The sequence below is a fragment of the Corythoichthys intestinalis genome, chromosome 5 (assembly GCF_030265065.1).
Source record: "Corythoichthys intestinalis isolate RoL2023-P3 chromosome 5, ASM3026506v1, whole genome shotgun sequence".
Lineage (NCBI taxonomy): Eukaryota > Metazoa > Chordata > Actinopteri > Syngnathiformes > Syngnathidae > Corythoichthys > Corythoichthys intestinalis.
The window spans coordinates 54,103,098-54,125,324 of record NC_080399.1 but is presented as its reverse complement, the minus strand read 5'-3'; the positions used below and the strand labels follow the sequence as shown (position 1 = coordinate 54,125,324).

The window sequence follows — 22,227 nt, the reverse complement described above, 5'->3', positions numbered from 1 at the left end:
GGTTCCGTCGGTCCAAACGCATATCAATCGTTGCTCCAGGGTCTGGGAACAGGCACGCACCGCGCTCCTACGGGCCTCCGAAAAGTCATGCGCTCAGTCTGACCGCCGCCGCACACCTGCGCCGGCATATACAGTTGGTCAAAAGGTGTGGCTCTCTTCGAAGTCCTTGCCGCTGAAGACTGGGTCCGCGAAGCTGACCCCCCGGTTTGTTGGCCCATACGAGATCGAGAGAGTAGTGAATCCTGCTGCCGTTCGCCCCGCCCACTTCCGTGTGCACCCCACCTTCCATGTCTCCCGTGTGAAGCCAGTCTCCTCGTGTCCCTTGTCCCCCCCTGTTCCACCCCCTCCTCCGCCTCTGTCGGTCGATGGGGGTCCTGCGTACCGTGTGCGGCGCCTGTTGGATGTGCGCCGCCGCGGCAGGGGGCTTCAGTACCTCGTGGACTGGGAGGGCTATGGTCCTGAAGAGCGCTCCTGGGTCCCTGCCCGGTGGGTGCTGTCGCGGGCGCTCATCCGGGACTTCCACCGCGCCCATCCTGGGCGTCTCCGTCGGGCGCCTGGTGTCGCCCGTAGGGGGGGGGGTCCTGTTAGGTCCTCTTTCCCTTCCTACTGAGACATGCCCACCTCCAGCAGGTGTGCATGTTTTTTAGTTGATTACAGGTCAGACGAGTGGAGCGGCCACACCTGAGGGCAATGAACATCAGCCAGCTTTAAAAGCCCAGCAGACGCTCCACCTCGTCGCCCGATCAACTCGTCTGGTTCCACCGTCAGTTGTTTCTCGCATTGCTTGTATACGTTCCTCTGATCACCGGCTCACGACTTGTTTTTTCTCTCGCCCCAGGACCTGTTCTCTGCGCGCCCCTTGTCGGATTCCACGCCTGCCTCCCTCCGAGCTCCCTGGCCTCCAGCCAGCTCAACTACCCCGAGCCAAGTCACCAGCCCTCGCCACGTTCTTGTGATCACTAATAAAAGATTACTCATCTCACCCCTGTGTGTCTGCTCCGGGATCCCCTCTTGCTCACGCAACCCTAACAGAAGTACTGATGTAGAGTTTACGAAAGTTCAACTGACGGCAAATCCATTCTGCGGTTAGGGCCGGTTGTACAGTAATCAGTCACCGTCAGCCGTCCCAGTAAAATTTATGTGACATCTATAGCTGTCAATGGAAGCCAATTAGTTAATGTTCATTAATTAAATATTGTTGTTTATTTGGTATTATTCAATGATAAAATGCAACCAAATAACATTCCAGCGATAACTCATAAAAGTGGTAGTGTACTGACCAACCTTTTGTGCGGGCGTGCATACTTCTTGTGTGTGTCATATTCAATGATATTTTTCTAATTTGCTGTATGTCAATAAAAACTGGGTGGCTGACCGCAGTTAGCCCGCAGGCCGTGTTTGGACACCACTGCTTAGCCATTGGGGTAATCCCTGGACTGGTCGCCAGTCTATGTACAGATTAAAGCTGTTTGATTAATCGATTCTGAACCGAAAACGACTTTCTGGTTATAACGATGTTAAAGGGATCCTCTATTTTTAAGACAAGTAATTCTTAAAACATAAATGTTAGTATGAGTTATAATAATTTGACATTAAAACCCCTCTTAATGTTTTTGTTTTAATAAAGTTTGTAAAATTATTTTAAGTGATAGGTCGCCATTCTTGTTACGTCGCAGTGCGTGACGTCACTGGCCCCGAATGCCGAAATTCCAGCTTGTCACTCGTTAGCTTTCCCAACATGTCGTCAGTTCTACCCTTCCTATTTGAACCAGATCTGAAAAGTGAAGAGCAGGACAGCACTGTCGGTCGTTCACAAGACGAGCCTCAGGGAAAAATGCGTGCAGCAAATACCTGATAAGACAAAAGTTGGGAAAAACTGGTGATGCGAGAGAGTCCGGTTGGGAGCGAGAGTGCAGGCTGTTGGGATTCGGGAACTCTGGTTTTATTAGCAGATATTCAAGGTAAGCATATTGCATTTTCAAACGTTTTCCCAATATAATTATGTAGATTGTTAGCATCCAGAGCTGTCGTGTGCTTGTGTGTACAGGCCAAAGAGCACACCTTGTGTAATCCAGGTCTTGTACATTGTAACGCATGGTAGCTAGGATACGTGTATAAAAGTACCAGAAAGAGGAGAAGCTTCCACTTATGCACATTTATTCACAAAAAAATAATATTTCCACCATGATCACTCTTCACTCGGGAGCTCAGCAGTACACAAACACGCATTCCCTGACGAACTCCAACATTGTTGTAAGGTCCACGTCAGAGTCACTGTCGTCACTGTAGCGTGCCATAGTGCTTTAATTATTTAGTATGATTTGGGGAAAACTCCCGCGAAGAATAGAAAGATAGCAATACTAATCCAAATCCGTGTTTTTTACTCACTCGAAGATCCAGGAATTAGACCGATCCCATGGCAATATCGCAGCCGCGATTAGGCCGTCGATTCCACAAAATAGACTGATCCGAAAAGCCGCTGTGGGACCGACGAATAAAAATAAATGGACAGATCCAAAACCATTATTGCAGACGCGATGGGACCCTTACTTGACTGAGGATCCAGGAAAAATGTTCGGGCGCCAGTAGTAATGCGTAGTGGGTAGGATACATGCATACAGGGACCAAAAAGGGGGTGAAGCTTCCACTTATGCACATTTATTCACTAAAAATAATAATTCCACCTTGACCACTCACTTCACTCCCCTTTTTTCCATTTGACTGGAAATTGCATCCAAAAGCAGCACATCGTGGCATTTTACTTCGCGAGTTTAGGCAGCAATAAGCAATTGTTGAACACGCTACACATTCGGAAAGATACCAATGACGTCATCACTGCGAGCCCGCAAACTATGGCACCAACTAACGGTCAAAATATGAACTAAATATTATAAAATATTGCCAGTGATTTAACATTTTATGAGTTTCTAACAACATACGTATTTTAGTACAAGAGAACAATTGTGGTTTATTAAAGACTACATGTATTTAAATCAGAGGATCACTTTAAAAACGTTCAAAACTGCACCATTTTGGTTTACCTAAGCCGCCGTGGTTTCCTCTACATTTCCACTTCCTCCCATGACAGCACGCCATCTTAAACAACTATAACAACACCATGTATTATTTCAAAATGTACTTAAAGTATTGTTGCATATGTAGAAGGATTTCAGTGGATTGTAAAAAAAATAAATAAATAATAAAACATGCAGCCTTGAAATGTTGTACACTTCATTTATATCATCTGCACACTTTCATGTTCTAAACAACCGACAGTAATATAGCGCCACATCTGGCTGAGTGTATATTTCACTATAGGCAGGGTCCTCAATTAGCAGGCCGCGGTCACGACCGGACCACGGCACACCTCTCCGTGGACCCAGAGCAAATGGCACTTAAAAAAAAAAAAAAAAAAAAAGAAATCAACTTTTTTTTTAAACATATATTTGTATGAATCGCCAATCTATCGCAATGCGCTACTATTCTATCGCTTAATTCTGTTTCATCTTTAGTCAAATATCTTCCATGTTCCCACTTCTGTTGTCTGTTGTCTTTATGACAACGATGCGCTGATTGGCTGAGAGAGCCTGCATGGATGCGCTGATTGGTTGAGAGAGCCTGCATGCTGCTAGCTAGAGTTGACGGACTGCAGCAGTGTGAAACACGAGTGGCACTCTTTGCAATCTGTTTTCATGCCACCATTGAAACACCTAATCTAACAAAATGTCATGCTCAAAGTTGACCAAGAGAAGAAAAACGGATGACGAAATTTGCTGTTTCAATGAGGAATGGATTGAGAAATATGCGTCCATTTTAGGGCTGTCCCAAACGACTAATTTTCTCCCGATTAGTCAGCCGACTATTTTTACGATTAGTCGACTAATCTAATAATTTAATTTTTTTTTTTTTTTTTTTTTTTTTTTACCAATTTAGCAATGAAATCTTTGTTGACGCTCATCAATTCACAAAAAACATATTGGAACACTCAAATTATTTATTAAAGTACAAATAAACACGTAAATAACAATAATAAATCACAAATAAACAATGAGTTCAAATGCTGATAGAATTAACTAGTGTAGCATCCCGATTGAAAAGATGGTCTCTTAAACTGATGGTTTACAACTTTTATTCCATCCTTGATGTAAACACACTGTAAGAGCTATGGTGCACACAAATAAAGCAACACAATTAGAAATTAACAAAAACCTTTCACCTTTTTCCTTTTAAACCTTATTTATATATCAATGAATTGCCTATATGAATTGCCTTTACCTTAATTTATTACCTTATCATTGACAATCTCTCCCTTGAGTGCAATTACTGTATATACTGTATATATTTATGACCTTTTAACCTTATATAATTTTCTATACCATAAAATAAACCATAACATGAAATAAACCTTTCAATTAGCATTAAGAACAATACTAATAGCACTTATAGGCCCATTGTCAATGAAACATTATTATTTAGTAAGGCGACAGCACCCTCTGGTGTACAAAAAATGAAAGAAAAAAAAAATTACAAACTGCGTGAAGGCGCTTGAGGTGTTTATTCACGGCCGACGTGCAGCCAAGCTTGGCATTGAAGAGACAGGACAGAAGCGTGTACTCTCCTTTGTTTCTTTGAAATAAGGCAATGTTTTGGACACTCTGGTGCGCTTTTTTTTGGCTTTGTGCCGCTTTCCCCGCTTGCAAACAGAGCATCCGACATTCTAACTTTCCACGCATATATTTTTTTAACCCTTCATTAACCGTCGACGGGATGTTGTGCTCGTCGACGGATTTACGTCATCGATGACGTCGACTATGTCGACTAGTCGGGACAGCTCTAGTCCATTTTACCAACTGCAAGTACCAAACCTATGTGCTAAATATGCTTAAAGACAATTGCGCTGTTAAAAGTGAAAATGTCAAATGCTATTATGTTAAAGAGCACAGCTCTTTTGAGGAGAAGTTTCCTCCTAAATCAGAATTGAGAAGGCAAGAAATTAACTGGTCGAAGCAGTCATATCAAGAGTCAAGCAAGGTTATTGTTAAATCAGTGACACAACAACAAACTCCAACATAGTGCTCACTCAGAGTATCGTGGGTGTTGTCCAAACATAAGAAGCCGTTCTCTGATGGAGAAATAATAAAAGAGTGTGTGACTGAAGTGATGGCAGCAATGTTCGAAGGAAAAGAGGAGGAGAAAATGACAACAAAAATCAAACAAATCTCACTCTCAGATTCATCAACCACAAGACGCACTGAATTACTGGCTGATGATGTGAGTAAACAGCTTTGTAACCCCCAAATGCCATTTCTCTCATTGAGCAGTGTTTTACAGTTAAAGTTAGTGTCAATAATTATTATGTTTGCACCTTAATGATAGAGCTTGTCATTTAAATCTGTTCATGTGAACATGTACTACTTGCACGTTTTTTTTTTTTTTTGTCCAGTAGTGTTAAACAGTTACAAAATGTACTGTCAATAGTTATCAATAGTCAATTATTTTGTGTACATGTATAAACTTTGTACTTGCATGTTTTTTTGTATTTGTATTTTAAGTCAAGAAAATGTGTTGTTAATTTATTTTTATTTAATCAGAATGTGCATTTTATTTTTGTTTGGTCAAAAGAAAACCACCTTTACCACCTTTGACCTGCCTTGTACTTGACCGACATTAATGAATGGACCCATGTTTGTATGAAAAAAGCAATTGTGGACCTTCAAGATTTGTATTTGAGGACCCCTGCACTATACCATAAGTATTAAAGTATATGCATGTGCATGTCTGTCCCTCTGTCTCATTTTCCTGTTAGGAATGCTGCTACTAGATTCAGTAACTAAAAGCATGACATGTTGTTTTGTGTTTTAGTACAATAACATATTTTGACAAAATGCATTGGTCAACATTTGACAATTGAATCTATAAGCACATTATTCATTGGCCCATTTATGTGTTTGACCTGACATCTTTATAAAGATGAGGTGCTCATAAAACTATGGGATCATTCTGTTTGTTACCTTCACTGGGGTGCATATTTGTATTTGTTTAGATAAGATGATTGCCACCTTGCATATTGTTATTATTGAGTGACAGTTTTCCAATAATCATTAATTTATGCAAGTAAGATCAGAGAGAAATGTGACAGCACATCACCCTGAGCCTAGCTGCCTACCAACCTAAGTCACCTGACAGACTTGATGGACTGGCTGGGTAGCTGGTTGGCAGACTGACTTGCTGACAGACTATTTGGTTTACAGCCTGACTGACTTACTACCTTTATTCATGTTTGATATTGTTTCAAATGGTATATGTAGGCATGTGCCGATTACCTGTTTCAGAGTTTACAGTGGTATGAAATCATCACGGTTTCAAAACCATTAAAATTTTCCGTCATACCGTAATACGGTATTAGCTACTTTTTAACGTCCCAAAAATGCAGTGAGAAATGGCTTGGAGTGGCATTGTTCACCCCTCCCCCTCCAGTTTTTGCTCTGTCCTGTGTCTGTCGGTGACACTACACCTGAGTTTCTGAAGTAATTATGTAACCCTTACTTTTCGAGGCTGTGAGTCGATCGGGTTACAGTTTCTTTGTGTAGATTATATTTACTTCGTCTTCTCTACTATAATGAGGACCAACACGGTAGGACAGTATAACCTAGAAACGTCAACGGCGCGACAACGTGGCCGCCGCGAGAAAGCAGTGAAACGCGGGCGTTAAAGTCAATCAGCCAATGCACACCAGTCGCAGTGCGGCCGCGTGTTAGACGCGTCCCAGAAGCGGCTCAACACCACGCACACGAAAAAAACGGCAGAGTTTAATATTTGACGCAAGACGCGACCTTCCTGCGTCAATACTACTACCAGTAGTTAGGATCGGGCAGACCGGAAGTCACTCGTGTAAAAATACGGTCGAGCCGGTCGATTTTCTAAATAATATGCTATCGTAACCCACTTTTTGAGTCCATCAGATGTCTTGAGTGGTAGATCGGGGCACAGTTGACTTGTCTTTGTTGATTTACTGCTGTCTTCTCTGCTATAATAATAACCAACACGGCCTCGTGTTCAATACAAAACCCTCCTACCACAACAAAACATGTAGGAACTAATATTCCCATAGGAACTTAAGTTATACAACATAAAATATACAATATAAATGAATACTACATCACATTTGTAAAATATAAACACATAATAAAATAAATAATAGCCCATTTCAATAAAATAAATTGAAATGAGCTAAAACACCTGTAATCAAATAATAAGAATAATACACAGATCATGCTTACACAATTAAATTTATCAATTTTTGTGTGGCGCTTGAACGTGAGAAAATCCACCAATAAAGCTTTTGAAAACCGTTCATAAGAAAAAAAAAATGATTCATTGAGGCATTTCATTTGTAAAATACATGTTTATATCTTTGTCATTGGGATTGCTTTTCTCTTTAGCACAGGACTTCTTTTTTCTTTCAGAAAGAAAGCTGACCAATACGCGGGGTCTGAAAGGCAAATTGTTGTTGGATCATCTTTAAATACCCGCTACTTTTTGAGCAGAAATCTAGCTTTGTATTAGAGCAGGGCGGTAAACCGAAAATTTACCGTCACCGAAATTCTTAACGATGACCGACGTAATTTTGACCATGTCGGTAAATTCGGTAAATTAATAAAACAAGAAAATATAGTCTTTTCATCCCGCTTTGATTCTGTGTTGTCCGTCTATGTTCATTCCCCTTTAAGAAACCGTCAATGGGCTTACGTAGGGAGTCACGTGATCATCAAGGAGCCAATCAAACAAAAGCCCAGTAAGCTAACGCTAGCAGCTAACGCTACAAGCAAAACGTGATGGAGTGTGGCTTAAGGGAGGTTCACCAAACTTTTAACCGACATTTAGTAGACTCTTGGTGGCATCCAGACGGGCTTTCACCCGCTGTCCTCCCTGCTGTTCTCACAATTTCCGGAGATGGTGCTTTCAGTGCTTTCTACTGGTAGCCAGGCTAACGCTAGCTAGCGGCTAACGCTACAAATGAACGTGATGTAGTCGGATAGCGGCTCTAACTTGTCGAAACGGCTGTACTTAATGAGTGGATTGGGCACGGACTGCATCTAGCAATTACTATGTGGCATTATTTTGTATCTGTCTGTGTGTGATTCCTCTGATAGCTTTTGTGATGGTAAAGCATTCAGCTTAAAGTACAATCCAACGGCGAAACTTATAATGACCGAGAAATGGCCCCAGCTATTTTTCTGTATGTGCTTATTTCTGTGTCATTATTGCTATCATAAAATCTTAAGCGTTTCATTTGAAGAAGATCAATATAGCTTTAATGTGTGTGTGTCTCTCTCTGTTTGTTTGGGGTTTCATTTGTGCGTGCATTTATTAAAAAATGCACTGGGGGGGACCCTGAAACCATAATGTAAACACTTGTATTTAATAATTATGTCACAGCAGCCATTAACAAGTTGTCTTTTTGAAGTGTACTGTTCAAGCTGCAAGTCATTTGTGTTACAATGACATGTTTGCACAGGCATATTGATTTTGATAATGTACATTGTTCAAGTCATACACGCTGTTATAAATGTTCATACTTGAATTCTTATTGCTTACATTACATTTTTATAAACTTAATGTTTAGACTGCATGTACAATTGTTAAATACAGTATATGAAATTGAATGCTGGTAAATAAATCAACAAGAAACAGTTAATCTGTATTTCATGCATTGATTCAGATTTTCAAATTATATAACAGTACGCTTGGGCGAATTTATCGTCATTTATCGTTATCGAGATAAATCTGCTCAATTTATCGTGATACATGTTTAAGGCCATATCGCCCAGCCCTACTTTGTATAGGCTAATGTTCCTATTGTTGAAAGCACAAAGGTGTGTAATAAACAACTAGCACATTTATTTATTCATTCATTCATAATTTGCATTTTGTTTTCTAACTGTACTGAAAATGAACCGTGGCCTCAAAACCGAGGTACGTACCGAACCGAGATTTTTGTGTACCGTTACACCCCTAGTAAATAATGATACGAGTCATACACAAGGCCTCCATCTCCGTTAATATAGCTAGAATTGTAATACCGTGATACCTTGAAACCGCTGTATTTTTGCTTAAGGTTATCACATCGTCAAAATCTCACACCGGCACATGCCTAAGTATATGCACTTTCGTCTTTCATTATCGCTGTAATTGAGAAGAGAGCTGGAGTCTGTTGTATAAATAAAATGGGTTTGTTTGTTTTTTAAAAGGGATTGTGCTGTGTGTATTAGCAGATTTAAATTCACTGGCACATTGAGTTCTAATAACGAAAAAAATCAGTTTAAATAAAACACATTCCGAAAAATGTATTTGTCATTATTTTTCTTTTGCCAAGAAATAGTAATCGAATCGGGAAATCGGTTTTGAGAGAAAATAATCGGGATTTTCTTGTTAAGCAAAATCAAACAGCCCTCGTACAGATACAGTAGTTGTACATAGACAAACAACCGTCCACACACGCACAGTTTCATAGCTTTTGGCAATTTCAATTTTCTTCATTAAGCAACATGCAAGTCTTTTGAATGGGTTCATTTAAATTATAGCAATAAAAAAATGCATGACTGGTACATAACTGAGCAAGCTTGCATTTCAAACAAGATTGCAGATCTCCATTCCTGCTAACATCTGAAATAATACATACTATCAGCCAAATATCTTTGCTGGATGTCTAATGTTGTGCATTGTAAGTGATGTCTAAATATATTTTTTTACAAACTTTTCAATAAAACAGTTTGGGATGATTGCATCTATTCAAGTGTGACTTTTAATTTGTCAAAACATTACACCCAGTCTTGCCACGGGAATGTTTAGTTCGTAATATTCTACGCATACATCATGTATCATTAAGCCTAAGTGTGTGAGGCTGCTTGGGGAGCGATCTCATTCTGCTCCATAATGAACTCGGACTGAGAGCAAAACATCCCCGGGCGGCATGCACTGACCTTTGATGTGCTCGTTGACGACGCTCTCCAGCTTGTCCAGCCTCTCCATTATCCTCAGGGTCTCTCCTTTGCTGTCCTCGTCCAACTTTCTCTCCACCTCGACGCTCGTCTCCGCAACTTTAGGACTACTGTTCGCCACGAAGTTGGTGATCCAGCCGACGTAGAGGAGACACACGATGTTGGTCAAGCCGCTCAGAATCACGCATGTCGATACCAAAGTTTTAGTCCTCCTGCTGCACAACATCGCGACATCCCTTCCTCGGCGGGCTCCTCGTTCCGCTTTCTCCTGTGTCCCAGGCGCGCAGGTTGCCGAAAGATGTGGAGTCAGAAGTCCTCCTCTGCTTTCGCGGGTCCCGAGCGAGACATGTTCCAATTTTTGCCCCAACTCCCGTCTTAATTTCACAGTCCAAATAGCAGGAATTCCTCTGATAGCACTAACAAGAAAATGCTCGTCGATGGCTAAGCATCCAGCAAGTCAAGCTTTGCAAACCGTTGCAAATCTGTCTGATGATCCCTCTAATCCTCCGGTCCAATAGGAGGGGAGGAGGCGGGCACAGCTGGAGCACAAGGTAAAGCGAGGTAGGGGGTTGCGTGGGACTACAAGAGGATGCTCAAGTGCGTCTCCATAAACCTTGGAAGGCTCAGTTAAAACTCATGGAAATGTCGTTAAGGGTTCGTTCTTGAAAAATATGCCACCACATCTTTGACTTCCTACTACATATTCATTAATAATAAATAAGATTATGTCATCTCACAGACTTCATAACCTATTGACATGACACGGGAAACGGGGCCGATTCGGAGGGGGCCTATTTTCAAAAACTTCAAATTCAAATATTAACAAAACCAAAGCTGCTACTGACCTAAAACCAAAAGAGGCACTTACCTTAGCCATATATGAGTCTCCATGAGCAGCGGCATAAAAAAATTAAAAGTCATTCCCTTATAAAATCCAGATTAATAATTTTTATATAAGAATAACACAGTTTAAAATGCCTATAGAAGTCTCAGATTTTACACTATATGCACAAAAATCACCAAATACAGAGATAATCACCTATATTTTCAGGATCAATAGCAATATTTAACATATCATATAAGTTTATGACCAAATTAGCTTATTTTAAGTTTTCAACAGCTAATAAATCACTCGATTTAACATCAGAAGCTTAATACTTGAGGAAAATATGCAGAATCAATTAAAAATAATATGTACATAGATTATTAATGAATTCTATATACAATCACAACTTATTGTAGAATAGAATAGCCCTTTATTATCATTATACACTATATACTATTTGCCAATGAGGCTAGCGGCCGCCTGGCGTAACAGGAGCTATCCCGGCAAAAATTATTGTGAATAAATGCTTAAATCCCCAAATTCTTCATAGATATGGATGTAAAACAGTCTTGATTCTTGGTTAAAAGCAAAGAAACGGTGCAGTTAGCGTTTATTTTAAGTATATTGACAAAGTACAATGCTACTATGTTAGAGAATGAGGCTAGCGGCCGCCTAGCATAAAAAGACCTTTTCTGGGAAAATTCTTGTGAATAAATGCTTAAATCCCGAATTCTTCATAGATATGGATGTAAAGCTGTCTCGATTATTGATTAAAAGTAAAGAAACCGTGCAGTTAGCATTTATTATACGTACTGTATATTGGCGACGTACAATGCTACTATGTTAGCGAATGAGGCTAGCGGCCGCCTGGCATAAAAAGACCTTTTCAGGGAAAATTCTTATGAATAAATACTTAAATCCCTGAATTCTTCGTAGATATGGATGTAAAGCTGTCTCGATTCTTGGTTAAAAGCAAAGAAACCGTGCAGTTAGCGTTTATTTTACGTATATTGGCAAAGTACAATGCTAATATGTTAGCGAACGAGGCTTGCGGCCGCCTGGCATACAGGGAGCTTTTCTGGCAAAAATTCTTGTGAATAAACGCTTAAATCCCTGAATTTTTCATAGATATGGTCGGAAAACAGTCTCGATTCTTGGTTAAAAGCAAAGAAACTGTGCAGTTAGCATTTATTTTACGTATATTGACTGAAGTAAAATGCTACTATGTTAACGAATAAAGCTAGCGGCCGCCTGGCATAAAAGGAGCTTTTCTGGCGAAAATTCATGTGAATAAATGCTTAAATCCTCGAATTCTTCATAGATATGGAAGTAAAACTGTCTCGATTCTTGGTTAAAAGAAAAGAAACTACAGTTAACCGTGCAGTTAGCGTTTATTTTACGTGTATTGACGAAGTACAATGCTACCCTGTTAGCGAATGAGGCTAGCGGCCGCCTGGCGTAAAAGGAGCTTTTCTGGCAAAAATTCTTGTGAAGAAATGCTTAAATCCCCAAATTCTTTACCGATATGGACGTAAAACGGTCTCGATTCTTGGTTAAAAGCAAAGAATCTGTGCAGTTAGCGTTTATTTTACTTATATTGACGAAGTGCAATGCTATTATGTTAGCAAATGTGGCTAGCGGCCGCCTGGCGAGAAGGAGCTTTTCTGGCGAAAATTCTTGTGAATAAATGCTTAAATCCTCGAGTTCTTCATAGATATGGACGTAAAACAGTCTCGATTCCTGGTTAAAAGCAAAGAAACCGTGCAGTTAGCGTTTATTTTACGTTTATCAACGAAGTACAATGCTGTCCTGTTAGTGAATGAGGCTAGCGGCCGCCTGGCGTAAAAGGAGCTTTTCTGGCAAAGATTCTTGTGAAAAAATGCTTAAATCCCCGAATTCTTCATAGATATGGACTTAAAACGGTCTCGATTCTTGGTTAAAAGCAAAGAATCTGTGCAGTTAGCATTTATTTTACGTATATTGACGAAGTCCAATGCTACTGTGTTAGCGAACGAGGTTAGCGGCCGTCTGGCGTAAACAGAGCATTTGTGGCGAAAATTCATGTGACTAAATGCTTAAGTCCCTGAATTCTTTATAGATATGGATGCAAAACAGTCTCCATTCTTGGTTAAAAGTAAACTATGAGGCTAGTCAGTTACGAAAATTAGCCGCCTCCATGTGTAAACAAAGAAGAAAATTCCTGCAAATAAATGCTACAATCACGCATGCATGGTAACAATATTTACCTTGAATCCTCGAACAAATCACTCCTTAGACAATCCTTCCTGTATGTGCGCGGTACAGCTTTCTTAGATGAATCCAATCATAAGTAAATCCAAGCTTAAATCCAACACGATCATGTGCCATCTTCGGCTATTACTAAATGAAGCTCGCCCCCCTCTGATAAGGCTTCGCGCAAAGAATGACGAAGTGACACGTCAATAGTGATGATGTCTATGGTAATCTAACATATTAATGGTAAAATTGTAATTATGTAAATTTATTTGATATTTACAATACTTGGCATATTCATTGTAACAGGGTTACAAATCTGTATAAATGTTAGCGTTTGCTCAGGAGTATAAAAGAGCTGTTTATATACTAACTCACTGTTTGTAAATAGTAGGGGGGAAAATCTTATGGTTTCCGAGATACTTCCTCTTCACTTCCGCATGTCTGCAAGCCACTTCCGTTGTAGAATTTTTCCAACCAAAACAACAGTGAAGCTGGAGTAACATTACTCATCCAAATCCCTTAAAAAAGACAATTTGGTAATATTGCATCCATCTGCCATCATCACGACAGGCGAGGACAACATGTTCATGAAGGCAGATGTGGAACCAAGATTGTGCCACCACAAAGACCGAGTTGTTTTCGTAGCCATGTTGCCGCTATGTTATGGAAGGTATGTTCTTCTTATCCCTGTATTTTCATGTGTCCAGTGCTCAAAAAATACTAAAGCAAAAATCTTGCGCATGAAATGACTTGTTGCCTTTGATATTGTTATTACGATGATGATCGTAATTACCGTATTGGCCCGAATATAAGACGGCCCTGATTATAAAACGACCCCCTCTTTTTCAAGACTCAAGTTTGAAAAAAGACTTTTTGAACACCAAATTAATTTTTATACAGAAAATAATTACAGTACATCTGAAACAAATGATTATAACAATATATTTGAGAGAAAAAGCATGGTGGCTGAGTGGTTAGCGCGTCTGCCTCACAGTTCTGAGATCAAGGGTTCAATCCCGGGCTTCGGCCTTCCTGTGTGGAGTTTGCATGTTCTCCCCGTGCCTGGGTGGGTTTCCTCCGGGGACTCCGGTTTCCTCCCACATCCCAAAAACATGCATGGGAGGCTGATTGAACACTCTAAATTGTCCGTAGGTATGAGTGTGTGCGTGAATGGTTGTATGTCTCCTTGTGCCCTGCAATTGGCTGGCAACCAGTTCAGGGTGTCCCCTGCCTACTGCCCGTAGTTGGCTGGGATAGGCTCCAGCACCTCTGCGACCCTCGTGAGGAAAAAGCGGCATGGAAAATGAATGAATGAATTAATGAATAAAGTGAGATCACATTTGTAAATGAATGGTTTCTGGTTTTTGAAATGTAAATAAACCAATCTATTGTGATAAAATAACAAAATTGCAATAACTGCATTAACCATCAAAGTGAAGTCTAACTGTAACTGTAGTCTTGAAACAAATCTGAATAAGGAAAAACATTGCAATAAAATATTGCATACTAGTTAAATTTGAGAGTAGCTGAGATGTGTCATGACAGAACATCGCTTCAATGATATATGGCGCCATCTAGTGTTGTGACTGTGTATAATGTTTAGACCGCGAATATAAGACGACCCCCTCTTTTTCAGTCTTATTTCAATGCAAAAAACACCGTCTTTTATTTGGGCTAATACGAATCTATGTGACGACCGTCAATCCTCCCCGTTTTTCATTCCAGCAAATTGTCAAGGACAGCAAGGTGGCTGATGGCTAGAAATCCAAGCAGTTGCTGAACGCGACATGAGCTATCCTACAGTGCCAAGCAACGTCATCTCCAAACGAAACACCTGTCGCTTCAAACTTTTGAGTATTTTGTTCGCCTTTGTGAAAACACAGAGAAACTGGCAACTTTTTAAAAGAAAAACTACAATGGTAAATGTGAAAGCTCTCCAAGCCAGTTAGATTGTTGCTGGACTTGTTGCCAAATCCAAAAAGTCCCACACTGTAGCAGGGACATTAATACTACCTGTCTGCAAAGCCATTGTCAGCGAGATGCTCAGCCATGATGCGGTTAAAGACATTGCTAAAGCCCCTCTGTCAGATAAATCTGAGCTTTTCAAGCCTAACTGGTATAAAAGATAAATTTAAAAAAAACGGAGAGACTGAGAGCGGTTGAAGACGATTCCTGCCAGGATATCGGCTTTGTGTTCATCTAAACAGGCTCAAGTTTCATAGAGTAAGTATAAATACTGAGAAATTATTTTATAATTAAATATACTGTACAGAAAGCAATTTTGGAATATTTTTGGTTTGTGGTGTGCCGCGAGATTTTTTCCAAAGTAAAAAAATAAAAAATAAAACACTGAACTACTGTATCTGCTGCTAGCCTGTTGCTGACCAGTACGTGTAGACGGCACAATTATGTCAACGCAAAAACGCAATTGTTACAATTATTTTGTTCGTTTGTTTACAGGTGGAAAACGCTGTAAGGCAAGGGAAGATAAGTTGATGTGCAACACTTAACTGTATGTTGATGGACATAGATCGAGACTACGTCGTTCTGCCCGAGGGTGGTCGAGAGGCTGGGGCTGAAGGCGGTGGCTCGCCTCGCGGCGGACCGTCAGCTCAATCCCGAGATCCAACTACGAGCTTTTTAACTGCAGCAACTTTAAGATATGCTATTGGAGCTGGAATTACCGAGGACAGCGGGAGGAAGCCCGTCTGGAGGCCGTAATGTTGGTTGAAATTTTGGCAAGGCTCCGCTGTCTGATAACATTTTCTTGTATGCTATTTTTCCATTAATTTTATAAATTGTAATTTATTGACCTGTATTGCACATGAACCAATCGTTTTGAATAAAATTGTTAGGGCCTCTGCCCCTCCTTCCTAATTACAGGTCAGACGGGTGGAGTGGCCGCAGCTGTGAGCAGTTACAATCAGCCAGCTTTAAAAGCCCAGCGGACGCACCACCGCGTCGCCAGATCAACTTGTCTTTCTTCTCAGTCAGTTGTATCCCGCACCCCTATTGCACACATTGATTTTGACTCTCGGCTCATGACCTCTTTGTCTCGCTTCCAGGACCTGATCAGCGCGCCCCTCGTCGGATACCTCAGCTTATCTTCTGACCCGCTCAACCCGACAGCCGCCGACATCTCACGTTGGCTTCAACTTGCAACAACTCCTCCTTCCGTCTGAGTAATCATCGTGTGTTCAATAAACTTGTCATCTCCCCACTCACGTTCCCTGTTGTCTGCGTTGGGATCCCCCACCACTTCTGCGATCCTTAACAAAAATAAGAAATGGAATCATGTTGTCCCAATGTTTTATTGTTGTCTGGTACACCAGACTCACCGCTGTTCCAGCTATTGAGTCTGGCCACCATTCACGCGGATACAATTTCCAGGGATGAGCAAGCCACAGCAAACAGACAGCGGAGTGGACCAATCAGCGACGGGCAGACGTGACGTTAGTAAAATGACGAGGGAAGGACGAGGACTTGCGCGCGGAAGTAAACATACGAAGAGAGCGGAGTTTATTCAACATGGCTAGCGCGAGACAGACTGTTGTCAATGACTCGTGTCGATGTGTTTTGGGTAATTTAAAACCGTGGATTGGAACATATTCTCGGCTCTCCCGTTCACCATCTGTGTCAAGACTACAGCCAGACCCCTCTCATCTGTGTTGTTGTGGAGACGGCTTTCGACGCGCAAGAGTGACGTTGCTCGTTAGAATACGTCATGCAAATAAACGAATCTGATTTGTCGATTGATTTTGTACCTGCTCGAGAGGCCGTTAATGGGCTGGTTCCCAGACTATAATCTCAGTGTTTGAAAAATACAGAGAGAATAGTCTGGCAGAGCCAGGCAAGTTTTATTGTGCTCAATAGCTACAATCAAAAAGAATGAAAAACAATTTTTGTTTATATGTACAGTATATACCTTGTAGAAATTCCTTGTAACAACAAAATCCGTGTCAGCCATTCTGCATTCGGCAAATGTAATATTATTTGTAATTTCACCTCATTTTGGTCACTGAAGTGGCTGGTGTATAAATCTATACCTCACGTCAACACAGGCTGACAGGTTGTTAGAATTTTGTCCACGAATGAACAAGGAAGTGATAAGAACAATCATACAATCTCATGCACGCTGTGATAAATCCATTTCTGGAGAATCCGTGGATTCCTCTGGCTTGATTTTGCAGTTTTAACTTCGTCAACACACTGCTAAGTTCAACTGCAACTCATGAGGTTTTTTCCAAACCGGAAGTTCGAAGCAGCAATTTTCCGCTCAGGAAACCTGTCTATATTGAGTATATGCATGATAGGTTTGCTTGAGATGGGTGAGACATTTAATCAAGGCTAGTATAAAAATATGAAAATAGTAGAGAGGACATAGATATGTTCTATTCATCCCTTTTATTTCATTCATGAATTTCACTATATCATGTGACAAACTGTTTTCTTCCAACATGCTGAAAGGTTACGGGGACAGGGTTGGAAAATTTTAATTGCTTTATTTGACATTCAATTTGGGCATTAGGGTTTGTGGGACAAAAGAAAATGCCATTTTAAGAGGTACTCCAGATATAGAGTGCTGGCCAAAAATATTGGCACCCCTGCAATTCTATCAGATAATGCTAAATTTCTCCCAGAAAATAATTGCAATTAAAAATGCTTTGGTAGTAATATCTTCATTTATTTTGCTTGCAATGAAAAAACACAAAAGAGAATGGGGCAAAAAATTAAATCATTTTCATTTTACACAAAACTTCAGAAATGGGCCGGTCAAATGTATCGGCACTCTTTGAAAAATCATGTAATGGTTCTGTATTTTGTGTAATTAACAGCACTTATTACTTAACTGTGGCACATAAGTTGCGGTGGCAGTAACTAAATCACACTTGCAGCTAGTTAAAATGGATTAAAGGTGACACAACCTGTCCTGTGTCCTTGTGTGTATCACATTGAGCATGGAGAAAAGAAAGAAGACCAAAAAACTGTCTGAGGACTTGAGAAGCAAAATTGTGAGGACGCATGGGCAATCTCAAGTCCATCTCCAAAGACCTGAACGTCCCTGTGTTTACCGTGCGCAGAGTCATAAATAAGTTTAAAGCACATGGCACTGTAGCTAACCTCCCTAGATGTGGATGGAAAAGAAAAATTGACGAGAGATTTCAACAAAAGATTGTGCGGATAGTGGATAAAGAACCTCCACTAACATCCAAACAAGTTCAAGCTGTCCTGCAGTCCGAGGTTCAACAGTGTCGGCGTTTGAAGGAAAAGGGACTCTATGGTAGGATACCCAGGAAGACCCCACTTCTGACCCAGAGACATAAAAAAGCCAGGCTGGAGTTTGCCAAAACTTACCTGAGAAAGCCAAAAACGTTTTGGAAGAATGTTCACTGGTCAGATGAGACAAAATTAGAGCTTTTTGGGAAACGGCATCAACATATAGTTTACAGGAAAAATAACGAGGCCTTCAATCAAAAGAACATGGTCCCCACAGTCAAACATGGCGGAGGTTCCCTGATGTTTTGGGGTTGCTTTGCTGCCTCTGGCACTGGACTGCTTGACCGTGTGCATGGCATTATGAAGTCTGAAGACTACCAACAAATTTTGCAGCATAATGTAGGGCCCAGTGTGAGAAAGCTGGGTCTCCCTTAGAGGTCATGGGTCTTCCAGCAGAACAATGACCCAAAATACACTTCAAAAAGCACTGGAAAATGGAGACTTCTAAAGTGGCCAGCAATGAGTCCGGACCTAAATCCCATAAAACACCAGTGGAGAGATCTGAAAATGGCAGGTTGGAGAAGGCACCATTCAAATCTCAGAGACCTGGAGCAGTTGGCCAAAGAAGAATGGTCTAAAATTCCAGCAGAGGATTGTAGGAACCTATTGATGGATACCGTAAGCGGTTGTTTAGTTATTTTTTTCTAAAGGTTGTGCTACCAAGTATTACGCTGAGGGTGCCAATACTTTTGTCCGGCCCATTTTTGGAGTTTTGTGTAAAATGATAATGATTTAATTTTTTTCCCATTCTCTTCTGTGATTTTCATTGCAAGCAAAATAAATGAAGATATTACTACCAAAGCATTTGTAATTGTAATCATTTTTCAGGAGAAATTGAGCTCATCTGACAGAATTGCAGATGTAATAATAAATATATGAGTTGGGGGGTCAGCCTGTTAGTGCTCAGACCATACGCCGCACTCTACATCAAATTCATGTTCTTTGTTGACATGTCTTCATCAAACTGCGGGCTTTCTTGTGTACTCACTTTTGTTGCCAGGGGTTTAGATATTAATGGCTATATTTTGAGTTATTTTGAGGGGAAAATAAATTAACTCCATTATATAAGCTGCACACAACTACTTTTCATTGTGTTAAAGTGTCATTTTGTTAGTGTTGTCCCATGAAAAGATATACTTAAGTATCTGCAGAAATGCGAGGGGTGTACTCACTCTATATGTTTTATACTCCGCAACACCCCTGGAAAATGCGGAGGAGCAAGTACTGTAAAAAAAAAATACAGTACTGTAACATGTTTGAAACTTTTGTTTGATTAAAAAAATATATTTTTTAAAATTTGTTTTTTTTCCGTATCAGATCAGGACTCTCAAAATCAGGAGCAAAAATAACTACCTCACCACTTACTGCTGGTCAGTTATTCACTTTATTTCCAATCAGTGTGTCTTTTCACCTTTTTTTTATATTAGTCTAATTGTACTGTATTATTTTATGTGGTGCACATTATGGTGAAGTTTAAATGTAGTTGTACTCTGTATAATGACACGGAAGTCTCTCTATTCTATTCTATTCTATTCTATTCTATTCTATTCTATTCTATTCTATTCTATTCTATTCTGTTCTGTTCTGTTCTGTTCTGTTCTGTTCTGTTCTGTTCTGTTCTGTTCTGTTCTGTTCTGAAATAATTACCAATAATTACCCTATGTAAGATTACATGTCTCTCAACTGCATCAGACACACTTATTTTTAATCTTCGCTCTCTCTGGTGGTGATGTAGGTGTTGGTGGTAGAGGATGCACTAGGAGCAACAGCAGGGAAGCCATTTCTGGATCATAAGCTGATGGGGATAAGTCACAAGAACTAACAGAAAACCCAACATGTTTACTGCATACTAAATAGTAATGAAAATAGCAAGCATTTTGAGATTTGTCTGTATTTTTCCCATATTGCAGAATAACTCTTTATTACAACAAAAACAAAAACACTAAAAACGGTCACATGCTCCAGATTCTTCTGTCAATTGCAAACTAACAGAAAAAATTTAAACTGTTTCTTGTAAATATACTCATATTTCAGCTGACCGCAACCAGCGACACAATTCTGTATTTGTATAATAACATTATCGCTTCATGAGTTACAAATTAAAATAGAAACATTCCAATTTTTGCTTTGTGGGAGTGAGAGCACCTGCAAATGACTTACAGATTATGTTGCTTTACCTAAAAAAAAATCAATTTGCTTAATTTCTCTGCTTGCATGAATTTCTACCACAAAAATGTACAAAATCACTACTTATAACTTGTGCCAAAATGGGAGCTTTGGTAAAATTCATGCAGGGCATGCTGTTTTTACCTTTACGCTTCATTAGGAGAAGTGATAAAATTGTGCATTTAATTTTGAACAGTCACTTTGATATTCGTGGCTAGAGCTTTTGAAATACTGATGTTGTACCAAACATTGGTGGCATAAAATTAACTTAAAGATTTAGCCAACTTGCCCTTCTTATAAATAATACATTAGATGCTGAATATCAAGGCAATCTGCCCTAAAATGCTTTCACTCTTCTGCTGTGTGGTTCTCATTTTGATGGGAAAGGACTGTAAAGTCTATTCAGAAGGCACTACCACGGGACAGTTTTAAAAACGATCCGATTTTATCATCCAAGAACACATGTTCTCAGTTTTATAAGGATAATTGGATGAGCTGCTTCAAATACGATCACTCAGATAGGCAATGGCTAAACCTTGGGGCTTCTTCACAAACAACTTTGATTGCTTCCCTATGTTAACCCTTTAACACCGAACGTGTCGGCTGCGACAAAATTACGCATCTCATCTTTGTAGCCTCGTCACGCTGTAACTATGTCACCCACGTGCCGCTGGTTGGTCTCATATGAAAGTGCGGAAGTTGAGGTCTACGCCTTTTTTTTACTTGACGTCAACCGACCAAGTAAAACAGGAGATAATGTTATTTGAGTTTTATAGTTTTATTGGCCTCATGAATGAGGATTAAAATGCTGCATATATTGTTTTTTTTTTTTTTACAACCGAAAGCACCGGGAAAGACTACGTATCCCAGGAGCCATTGTGAGGTCAAGAACAGCATGTAGCGGGCGACGACCGGTTGGAATGAGCGAGCGATTTTGAAACGTGCTGAATGAATCAAAATCCAAGTTTAGCGCAAGCTAATGTATTATTTCATCAACTTGAGGAAGAGGATGGACCAGATATGTTGGGGTTTTTTTTTCCGGATGAGTCGGCGAGTTGGTAAGAGTGACAGGCTGGCAGCGCAAATGGCAGAAGAGTGGGCTGTGTGACGTAGTTTATGACGTAGCCCTTTATCTTGTTCAAGGGGGAACTGAGTGGCATGCCTGAAAAAAATGAACTGAATTAGTCTATTGTCAATATTTTTTAAAAGACTTTTTCAATGTCATATTTGATTTGTTTTCACTATCAACCTTTTCAACTTGTCTATGGCGGCAAAGACAGACAACTGAAAAAGCAGTTTCTGCTCTTGCACTCCTCTTTAAAATAAACAGCTGTGTTTTAAGCCAAAACAACGTTTGTCTTTGATAGATCAATATGTCTATTTGCTGCCATAGCAGATTCATGGCGCATTAAGCCCCCAAACTATTTTTAATTTGTAGGTTTTACCTTGGTAACCCCTGTTTACAGACGTCGCGCAACCGCTTTTGTTTCAACTCAGCCATAACATGAAGGTAATTAATTATATTTATTAAAAATAAAACGACTTTAAAAAATTATTCAGTCGCATATTTTAAACATTTAAACAGATGACGTCACAATGAAAAAAATGGTGTCTGTAAGAAAGTCACGGATATCTATCTCATAACTGTCGCTTAATTGTATTTTTCTTGTCACTGTCGCATTTTCTCCGATATACTGTATTTGATGATAAATATTCGATCCA

At 40.0% G+C, this 22,227-nt stretch overlaps 1 protein-coding gene across 1 annotated transcript in view; it reads right to left on the bottom strand.

Annotated features, from left to right (window-relative positions):
• Window positions 1-13,171, bottom strand: part of LOC130915869 (polypeptide N-acetylgalactosaminyltransferase 18-like) — a 228,784-nt gene extending 215,613 nt beyond the window's left edge. The window contains exons 1-2 of the mRNA XM_057836033.1: window positions 13,074-13,171; window positions 9,984-10,540 (exon numbers count right to left, since the gene is read on the bottom strand). Coding sequence (XP_057692016.1) covers window positions 9,984-10,227 — 244 coding nt within the window. The 5' untranslated portion in view covers window positions 10,228-10,540; window positions 13,074-13,171. The remainder of the gene's footprint in view (window positions 1-9,983; window positions 10,541-13,073) is intronic.
• Between the last annotated feature and the right edge of the window lie 9,056 nt (window positions 13,172-22,227).